At 32.4% G+C, this 11,550-nt stretch overlaps 1 protein-coding gene and 2 non-coding genes across 3 annotated transcripts; 1 reads left to right on the top strand and 2 right to left on the bottom strand.

Annotated features, from left to right (window-relative positions):
* Nucleotides 1-2,640: 2,640 nt before the first annotated feature.
* On the bottom strand, nt 2,641-2,721 carry TRNAL-AAG. The gene has a single exon. It is a non-coding gene; the product is annotated as a tRNA-Leu (tRNA).
* Nucleotides 2,722-2,783: 62 nt separating this feature from the next.
* On the bottom strand, nt 2,784-2,864 carry TRNAL-AAG. Its single transcript has one exon. It is a non-coding gene; the product is annotated as a tRNA-Leu (tRNA).
* Nucleotides 2,865-8,295: 5,431 nt separating this feature from the next.
* LOC116027139 (polygalacturonase QRT3) lies at nt 8,296-11,029 on the top strand. Its single transcript, XM_031268573.1, has 3 exons — nt 8,296-8,609; nt 8,800-9,039; nt 9,833-11,029. The coding sequence occupies exons 1-3, from the start codon at nt 8,418-8,420 to the stop codon at nt 10,838-10,840; spliced, it is 1,440 nt and encodes a 479-aa protein (XP_031124433.1). The 5' UTR covers nt 8,296-8,417; the 3' UTR covers nt 10,841-11,029.
* Nucleotides 11,030-11,550: the final 521 nt, after the last annotated feature.

Genomic DNA, 11,550 nt, shown 5'->3' with positions numbered 1-11,550 from the left:
TTGGTTATCTTGTGGGTAATTTAGTCCTTAATTTGGATGATGAAATATCCTTTGAAGTATGCATGTCATCAAGCTCAAAGTAGCGCTGTTATGTCACAACCTTATCCTCATAGCCTCCTCATGGTTGAAAGTGAAACTTCAACCTTTCTTGAGCTTATTTAAAAGGTATTTATATATTGAATCAAAATTTAAAAATAAAAATTAAAGTTGATAGGTTTCAATTCCATCTCATCATATTACGTAAAAGAATTCTTTTTTCTTTCTTTTCTTTTTTTTTTCTGTTTTTTTTTTTTTAAGTTGATGTTCCAAACTTTCAATCCGCAATTTTGTTTTCTCATTCGTTCGCCCAACAATTGTGTTTTCATAAAATAATTGATGTGAAATGAAATTTAAATTTTATAAAAAAAAAAAAAAGAAGAATTATGGAGAATATTTTTCGCCTTTTACATGTCCACATGATATGCTTTATTTTATTTTATTTTATTTTTTTAAAATAGGGATCCGTCGTTATATTGTGGACCGTGGTATCAAAACAACGTCGTTTCAGTAAGTGGGAGAGGGAGCCCATAATTGACAATACAGTTCATCTCAAAAGATACTGCCTTATATTTGTTTTGATATTATCGAATGAAACTATAGTTATATCGAAATGTAACTATAGTTGTGTTGAAATGTAACTGCAGTGTATATGAACTGATACTGAATAACAGTTTCACATTTGTGTTTTATATTATCGAATGAAACTGTAGTTATATCGAAATGTAACTGTAGTTGTGTTGAAATGTAACTGCAGTTGTGTTGAAATATAACTGAAGTTGTGTTGAAATGTAACTGCAGTGTATATGAACTGATACTGAATAACAGTTTCACATTTGTGTTTTTATATTATCGAATGAAACTGTAGTTATATCAAAATGTAACTGTAGTTGTGTTGAAATGTAACTGCAGTTGTGTTGAAATGCAACTGAAGTTGTGTTGAAATGTAACTGCAGTATATATGAACTTAAAGTGAGTGGCGCGAATTCATCCGTCTGTTTTCATTAATCAAAACGACATCGTTTTGATGCGCGGTCCACAATGCATTGTGGACCACGGTCCATGATATAATTTGCGCATATACCTAGCTGGGAGTTTCCTCATCATTTCTTTCTTTCTTTTTGAAAAAAAAAAAACTTTTATTTTTAAAAAAATACATAACCATAATTTGGGCTTTTGGGTCTGTGTTCTTTAAAGGCATATACATTAATATTTGATTGGGCAGGTCTTATGATCTTAGCAAACGGACCCAAATTTTTATCAGTTGGGCTTTTTAAAACTTTTATGAATACAAGCAAGGTTATGAACATTTTGTATATATATTCTTTTGTTAAATATTTTGTGTTTTGACAACGATATTTTATAAATATTATTTAATTTTATATTTACAATTATATTATATATATATATAAAAAGGCTCCAATTTAAAACTAAATGTATTATCCATTCGGAACATAATTCAATATATTAAATTTGTTAGTAGGTATTCCGAAATGTTAGAATATGTCTTCACACTTGTTGATTATTTCTTAAAACAGAAGACAACAAAAATACCACGTTGTTAATTGCATAATAAACAATAGGTAATTTTTTTTTTAATATTTACTCTATTATTAGGTAATATCTATTTTATACTTTTTTATCCGTTACATTCCCTATTACCGATATTCGATCATATGACATTCCCTCAAGGAAAGCCACAGAAGTGCCATCTGAGCATAAGGTGCTTGACTAATACTTCATTTAGAAATTATTTGATAGTTGGTAGTCAGGTTAATTTGAATAATTAAGAGTATTGAGTATTTGTTTTCAAAAAAAAAAAAAAAACAGAGTATTGAGTATTACTTGCTATATATCCGCCGTATATCATTTTACATGTCTAGCTTAATATTCATTGATTAAACTAATGAGACAAAAGAAAAATGATCTATTTTGGAGAAAAACGTCTTTCAAGATATTTACTTAGAAGATACATTACATATTCATGTGTTACGTTAAGTTCTTCTCTTTGTGAGCATAAATATAATATAATATAAATCTGCAGTCCAACTAGCAGCTTAGGCTTTTAGTTGGATGGAGCACATGATTCAATTTGGTATCAGAGTCACCCAAAGGTCATGAGTTCGAAACTCTATGGAGCACATGATTCAATTCTCTTATTCGTTATGTCTAGTTATTATTTCAACTATACTAGATAGATTAATTGAGTTAAAATACATACCAAGATAAACAATAAAAATGTGTGCCCAACTTAACCTACAACTCAAAAGATTTAAAAATTATTATTATTGTTATTTTAAAGTTTAGAGTTATTACATTTATCACTCTACGATTAAAATATTAATTGAATTATCTTTTAGGAAAAAATAAATTGAATTAAGTCGGATCATTCAATAAAAATTGAGCAAACTCGCAATCAAAAAATTTAAAAATAACTTGTGTTTTTACAATTTCTTTAATTAAGAGTTTATATATTTTATTATTAATATAAGAGATATACCAACCAAGCTGTACTAATCAGAATCTTAGCCTAACCTGCGCAGGCCCGTAACCCAGAAATTGCAAGATTATTACGGTGGGGTAAGGGTTAAAATTTTACAAAAATGTTGAGAGTGGGATTTGAACCCAAGCCCTTTCGGACCAGAACCTTAATCTGGCGCCTTAGACCAACTCTGCCATCTCAACAGCTTACTAAAATTTTATAATAAAAGATTTTTATCCTAGATTATTCCGGAAAAATTGAGAAATGTTGAGAGTGGGATTTGAACCCACGCCCTTTCGGACCAGAACCTTAATCTGGCGCCTTAGACCAACTCGGCCATCTCAACATTGGTTTTGAGATTTTACAATAAATCATTTTTAATGCTAGCTTATTCCGAAACGCTAAAGTTACCAATATGCAGATATAGCAGTTGTATATGCAAATTAGAATAGAAAAAATATATTGATAATTTTTTGATTAATTTCACATTTCCACATTTAAAAAAAATCATTTAAACATAGGGACAATTTTAGGTTTAATCTAAAATATTTTGTTTTGAATATTTTTTTTTCAAAATTGGTCTATATTTAATTCAAAATGTTCTTACATTGAAGATTTTTTTTCTCCTTTAGTACTGGCTCTATTACATTGTACTGATTGTAGTATCTATCTATCTATCTATACTTTCTCAAAGTATTGAAGCATAAAGAGGCCGTCACTGAGACTTGATCTTATGACCCTGAAGAGTCACTATATGCCACTTAATTAAACATAAGGTCATTGATTTCTTACATTGAATTTGATCGAATGACTACAACATGAAAATTATTCCGAACACTTGATGGTTAAATGTGAAACAATTATGAAATAATAATATTAAATATGTCAAAAATATAATTTGTCAAAAAAATTATAAAATTATCATTGCATCCACATAAATGACCAAAAAAATAAGTCATTTTTAAATAAGCTTTCAACCAAATAGATTTTTTTAAAAAATTTTTTTTTTCATTGTTTTCTTTTAGTCAAACACCGAAAAATGAAAATATTTTATGAAAAATGCAATATTTTTCATAAATTATTTTATAAAAAACAAATAAACCATATTACAAAACTTCACGATTATAATTAATTTGAAATGGTACAACAAAACTTACAAAAGGTACATACAACTCCATAAAAGCATTGATCATTGTTGAAAAATGTGTAAATAACTACCACTATTTCGTCGACCCACAAAAATGGTCAGAAAAAGTGATATTTGAAAAAAAAATAAATGTTTTTAATTTCTCAATTATTTATAATTAGTTGTTTTGAAAAATCTAATTGTGTTGTAGTTTTCATCTTTTGGTGAACAAAACTGTAAGATAAAATAAAGGTTCATATATATATATATATTACATTGTAGATAGCTCGATTTCATGACTTCTATTTAGGAGAATCATTACATGTCACTAGACCACACTGCCATTGACAAATAAGTTTAATATATTTTCATGAAAGGTTTAATATTTGTTAAAGTTTTGAACGTGTTGATGACACGTTGATAACTTAATACTAGCCTTATTTATTACACGTGCAGGCATCATTAAAAGCTGGTTTGCTGTGTACCTAAAACAAAAAGATGATTTTAAAAAGGTTTACGTTGTATCATAATTCAACTAACTATACATTAATAAGCAGTTAAAGCAGCTGCCATGGCATCATTAAAACGTGAACCGACGTGTTTATTATTACTACCACTATTTATACGCATTGCCAAAACTTGCTAGCTACATGTAAATTGTGAGGTACTATCTCGCAAAATAGGGTTATCTTTTTTTAAGTCCATCACGTTTTCATACACTCTATATATCACAAAGTCTCGTAAAATAGCAAATTCTTGTCTCGAAAGATGTCATGTTAATAAAGTGGGTGGAGGCGTGGAGTATGATTTTTATATTTAAAGGTCATGAGTTTGATTATATTTTTATTAATACATTTTTTGTCGAGTTCATTGCAGGGTCTTCTTAATGTGGTTTAATTTTCATATCGTGTGTAATTTTTGAACTATTATACGTGAGTGGGATTTACATAGTACATACCTTTAGGTTTTCCTCCTCATCCAAAAAGAAAAAAAGATAGCACATTATCGAGAATTTAAAAAAAGAAATGTTAAGTAAGGATTTACTTCAAATAATTAATACCGTTTTGATCTATTGACTATTAAAATTTCACTACTTTTGTCTTTGACTTCAAACTTGCTCAATTTTTTTTTTGAAGGTAAACGTAGCTATTCCATTAATTCATAACATAAAACGTTTACATCAATGATCAATGAAATGGTAAACCAATCCTTACAGTCAGGCATAGAAACAACTTTTCTAACTATGCTATAGAAAACTTGAATCGCAGACTGTTTCATAACTATGAAGCTATGTTCCTTCAGGGAGCTTAAAGCTTCATCAAAGATCTGGGTCTTCGTCATCATTCTTTTTTGCTCATCCAGGATAAGATCAACACTTATCGAAACCAAACTAAACGATTTATGCTAATGAAAATGAAAAGCTCGTGAAAGTAACGAGAGGAAAAATGCTCGTGAAACTAACGAGAAGAAAACACAATAATAGAGAAAATAAAAAGTGGGTAAAATCAAAGTAGGGTTGGGAGTTCAAGACTACCAACACAAACCCCAATACCTACCGACTATTATTTTATTCAAAGGGAGAGAAAACGGAAGAAGAAGATCTGTGGCGGTGGTCGGAGGCGGATGGAGCTGCGACGGTGGTCGGGGCGGAAGAAGCGGAGGCGGATGGAGCTGCGACGGTGGTCGGGGCGGAAGAAGAGCGAGAGCGAACATAGAAGGTGACCAAAACCGCCGGCTCAAAGCTCCATTAGAGTTCCGGCCGGAGGCCGGCGGTGGAAGCCGAAGTTGAGCAACAGAGAAAGGTGTTTAGTTTTAGAGAGAAAAGGGAGGCAACATTAGGGTTTTCTGTAACTTGCTCAATTTTATCCTCAACTATGCAATTATTGTTAACCAAAATAATCCTAATAAGGACTATTTTGGTTTATACAAAGGACTATTTTAGGTAAAAATTACGTAGTTGGAATAAAATTTGGTAAGTTTGAAAGTCGATGACTAAAATGGTAAAGTTCTAATAGTCGATGGACCAAAACATATATTAACTCTATAATGTTATTATTGTGAGTAGTGTTATTTTATATATAAAATCTTATTTAGTTCAAGCTATGTGATAATTCTTGGTACAATCACATAAGAAAATGATGTAAAATGAAAGTGATGTGCCTTTTCTTAGGTAATATAATATTACTTTCAAGTATTATAATTTTGCTATTTTATTTGTTTATATAATTTTTGTACTGAATATATGTTAAGGTAATACTCATTTTGTTTCATTTTATATGTTTAAGTTATTTAACGATACTTGACTCAAACTATTTACAATTTTTTGTTTAATATTTAGTTTAATATAAAATTTGTATTTTTAAAAAATTATATTAGAAGTACTATCAAACATGTAAAATAAAAATTATAAATTATAAAAGAAATGGTAAAGGAAATAAGTATAAAAAAAATTGATTTGATTAGTGGATAATAAATATAATATGTACAATGAGGCATAACGAGCATTATATATATTTCTAAGATCTTTAAGTAAAGATACAAGGTAAAGTTATACTCCCGACCCTAATCTCACATTACACTTTAGAATGTAATCTTATTATGTATAGTAATTTCAAGTTCTAGAATTAAATGTGCCCCTAATAAATAACTCGTATGGATCAACCCCAACAAAATATTGATAAGTAAATATTTAAATATTTTTAGTTCAAATTATATTTTACAATTCTCTAAAGTGGTAAATTTTAATTATCATATTTTAAAAAAAATAATGAATAAATAAAGAATTTATATATTTGTTTCATAAAAATGTAAACAATTTTCATAACATTTATATTTAGAAAAAAATTAAAAATATCTATAATGCTAACATTACACTCACATACATTGGTATATATACAAAGTATTATACACTCACTAATAATTTAACATTCATAAATATTTAATTAATATATTTTACAATTAAATTAATTGTTATATGATGGTTTTTATAAAATTATAATAATGGAAGAATAGGAAAATGATATGTTAGATGTTGGTGCATTGTAACAGTGGTTAAGTCATCAATGTTAGAATGCATGAAATAGTAACGGGGTTATAACGATATAAGGGTAATTTTGTCTAATAAAAATGTATTAATAATAAATTTGTTTCAATAAAAAAAAGAAGTATACAATATTTAAAGCACAATATATACATTTTTAGCGCAAAAAATAAAAAATCAAGGACATGACTTATAGGATTAACGCATATAATAATATTTTCAAATATATATTAGGTTCAAATGAGAACTAGCTAGGCTTCCCATGGAAAGTATGTGCATTAATCTCATCCATTTATCTATGATGATCAAGTGTTGGAAATTAAGGAAAAATAAGAAAAAAAATATTGTGACATTTTCGTAATTATTATGGTGCATTAGAAAATTATTGATAGTGCATCCAAAGATAACTAATAACGCATGCACTTGAGTGCTCTATTATAGATCTTGAGTGCATTGTTAGTTATCCGTGACTGTATTATCAAATTTTTCCCAGTGTATATACCATAATAATAACGAAAATGTCAATAATTTTTTTTTCTTAATTTGTAACCTTGGTCATCCTATATGGATGGGTAGAAGTAATCCGTAAATTCTCACAATAGTCTAATTCTTAATGGAGGGTTCATGTAAGGACAAACTCCCATGTAAAAAGTAAGAAATAGTCCGATCTATTTAGGTAGATCAACGATTGATGGTTGCTAAAAAATAAGGTAGAAAGAAACGGACCAATTTTATAAATATTACAAACTTCAAATCGCATCATTGATGAAGCTTGAAATGTGATCTAAATCCGTCTTCACTTTTTAAATAAGGGTTGTTCATGTATATTTGACATTTTAATAAATTTTATTAGATGATAGAATATTACCTTCACCGCTACACTAAGGATTATTTGCAATCAATGTATTAAACTTAACCATCAATTCTAAAAGAACTTTACTCAATTGTATGTTTGTGTCAATTCAAAGCTAAGGCATCATTGTTTGTCTTCCTAACCATATAAAACATACATTCCTTATACACTATTTCAAACTTGTCTTCATTCTAAATTAGTAAGCAAGAAGTTGGTTACGCACTCTTGGGTTTTCTTTTCTTTTCGGTCATAAATTACAACAATTGAAAACAAACACGCCAATATAATAATATCATATACACATTTTATTTACTTTGTCATCAAGTCCCCATAAAAAAGTCTATATAATTTGCATTTTGCAACTCACACTTATTTCCCAAGGGAGTCCCCACTAGCTTAGACACCACTAGTATACTATTCGATGTTACCTAACAAATGTCCAAAGTGCAATTTAATAGTAATTTATATTCCTTAAAATTTTAATTACAAGATATGATAGATTTGTTTTTAACATTAAATGAATCAGCTAACAACTATAAACTAATACTATTCACTAATCAATCAGCTAACAACTATCTTCTATTAGCTATTAGCTATTTACCAAAAGTCACATTAGGTTAGTAGATGTACGCATATATCATGTGTTCGTTCAAAAAACAAAGTAACGTAGCGTTAAAAAACAACCCACTATCAGAGTGTTGGACTCCTATCTCATGCCTATATATGATGATCCTCCCATTCTCTTTTTTAAACCAATCTGTCATTTTCTCCCCTTCAATTCTCTCTCCAGGGCTTCCACTGCACGATAACTCATTTAAGGTTGCTTAGCTTTTCCCCACACAACTTTCCCATTGCCAGACAGTTTAACTTCTTGAGAGAGATGGGAACACTAAGACCGCGTTTGGCTCTGGGATTTGCCATACTTTTATGTACTTTCTTCTTCATGTTCCATGTTCATGGACAAGATCACCATGATCAGATTAGAAAAATCCAAGATTTTCGTGATTCTCTTCTCCAAACAGACCCCACCCTTCCTCCATTGCCAAGCCCTACACCATCTCCAACTCCATCTGTAAGTATTTCTTCTTTTTTTTTTTAGTATTACTGACTTTGTTACAATATAATATCTGTCCATAACATATTATCAGTAAGTATTATCTAACATAATATATATCAATAATACGTAGTAAAGGTATAATTTAAATTTTAAATTTTTAGTTGAAACAATTTCTGGAATTAATGGTGTGATGTGAATAATGTAGGGTGCACCTTTTCAACCAAGCGTGTATCAGGTGACATCGTACGGTGCAGATCCGACCGGAAAAGAGGACAGCACAGAGGCGGTGATGAATGCGATTACAGATGCTCTTAATGGCCCCAGTGATGGGTCCTTGTTTTCCGGGATTCAGAATCTCGGCGGCGCACGGGTTGATCTTGAAGGTGGGACTTACGTCATTTCCCGGCCGCTGCAGTTCCCGGTGGTCGGCCGCGGCAATCTCATGGTGAGTGAGACCTAGGGATGACAATTTCAATCAGCCCGCGGATATCTACCCGAATTCACCCCGCATAAATCGGTGAGCCGGGTGATGGATGTAACCCTTTCCAACCCACACCCGACCCATTGTCATCCCTAGACTGAGACCTCCCCTCCAAAATAATGTTGCCGTGCGTAAAAGAAAACATTGGTGTAACAAAATTTCAGATTGGTAGGCTAAGTAGCCTTGTCCGTGAAAATGATAGACCAACTACTCATCTTCCCACAATTTAATTGCATTAATTAATAGCTTTTCTTTTATTGAATACGGAGTAGCTCTTAAATTTAGTCCTGTTTTCACAGTTGACTATATTAAATACGGAGTATCACTTATGCGACACGTTGTGAAATTTGTCACAAGAAATTAAGAATTGAGTCTCACTAAGGACAGTGTGAGAGTAACATTTCAAAATGAGGGGCAGTCTAGTCTCTGTTGATTAGTAGTTGAGTCACCATAATTAACCCCTCCACAAAGTGTCTGTGCTGGAGTGTGGGACGTCTCAATTATCCTAAAGTCTCACTCTAGCCGCAGTGTGGACCTTCAAATTTCACTGAGAATTTAGGGTATGAGGAGACATTAACTGATCAAAGGTGATGGAGACCTTTTGTGAGCACAGTGTGGTGGGAATTTAAGACTACCAGAGTGACTGGTGATTTACCTGCTCAGGAACTTTGTGGACTTAAGATTAGTGGTCATTTTTGTTTCCACATTTTTTTTTATAGAAAATGTAATAATCTAAGGATTTGATTTGGTGCAACAGATACATGGTGGAACATTAAAGGCGTCGGACACTTTCCCGGGGGATAAATATATCATCGATTTAACGGCGCCGTCCGGCGGCGGTCCGGCGTATAGTTTTGAGTTCATAACCTTCAGAGACCTATTATTGAACTCAAATTTCAGGGGAGGAGGGATTCAGGTGGAGAAGTCACTAAGAATCAGCATCGATAATTGTTACATTACCCATTTCACAACAAACGGCATTTTGGTAAAAAGCGGCCACGAAACCTACATCAGAAACACCTTCCTAGGCCAGCACATCACCGCCGGCGGCGATCCCGGCGAGCGGAGTTTCTCCGGCACGGCGATCAATTTAATGGGGAACGACAACGCTCTCACCGACGTGGTGATCTTCTCCGCCCAAATCGGGGTAATGATTTCCGGCCAAGCGAATTTGCTCTCCGGCGTGCATTGCTACAACAAGGCCACCGGATTCGGCGGGATCGGAATTTACGTAAAACTCCCCGGCAAAACACAGACGAGGATCGTGAATTCCTACATGGATTACACCGGAATTGTCGCCGAGGATCCCGTCCAGCTCCACATCTCCAACACTTTTTTCCTCGGCGACGCCAACGTTGTACTGAAATCCGTCAACGGAATTATCGCCGGCGTCAACATCGTCGACAACATGTTTTCCGGCTCCGGCAAGGGGATCGGCATCGTGCAATTGGACCAGAAAAACAAGGCGTTCGCGGCGATTGATGAGGTCGTCGTCGACAGAAATAACGTACGAGGGATGAAGGTGAAATCCACCGTTGGTCGAGGGAGTGTTCAAGGAAACGGAACGAAATGGACCGTTGATCTTAACCCGGTTCTTCTCTTCCCTAATCTTGTGAAGCACGTGCAATACAGTTTTAGTTCGAGTGATGAAAACTTATTTCCCAAACATGCACTGAGAAGCACGTGGGACAACCGAGTTGTGATTGAGTCCGACGTGGAAGTGGCGGCGGAGGTTTTCGTCACCGTTGATCAGAGCAAGTCTTAATCTATTAAGGTGACGATTGAGTTTTAGGGTAAGCCAAAACCAAAATTGTGTATAATCTCAAAGTATACATTCTTTGGAAAGACAATAAAATATTTAATTTAGAGTTCTTTGGAACATTTATTTCCAATCAAGAAGTATACTCCAAATTCCAAGATGTAAATTTGGAAATGGTTATCAGTTCTAATAAAATACGTAGTATTATTTTAGAATTTTACAAAAGACTGGTAGTTTGACCGACCTTGACAAATTAGGCAAAAACTTGTGTGAGACCGTCTCACAATGAGACGGGTCGGGTCGGGCGGGTCGGGTCGGGTCAAGATGCAAATGTAACACTTATATGCACAAATGTCATACTTATATGCTCAAATGTAATACTAATCAGGAATAAATTTTTTGTTACTTATTAGGATAAATGTAATACTTTTAAGGGAAAATACAATAATTTTACATTTCGATTTAAAAGTATTACATTTTTCCTCAAAAGTATTATATTTGCCCTTATAAGTGAGAGGTACTTGTCAACATTACTTATTATGAAAAATGTATTACTTTTTTTCTTATAAATAACAAAAATTGTATTTTTGATTAGTGTTATATTTGAACATATAAGTGTGAGATTTGCACATATAAGTATGACATTTGCATGGTACTTTGACCCGACCCGATCCGTCTCACGAATAAGGATCCATGAGACGGTCTCACACAAGTGT

This window comes from Ipomoea triloba, chromosome 8 (genome assembly GCF_003576645.1).
Source record: "Ipomoea triloba cultivar NCNSP0323 chromosome 8, ASM357664v1".
Classification (NCBI taxonomy): Eukaryota; Viridiplantae; Streptophyta; class Magnoliopsida; order Solanales; family Convolvulaceae; genus Ipomoea; species Ipomoea triloba.
This window is presented reverse-complemented; position numbering and strand designations above follow the sequence as displayed.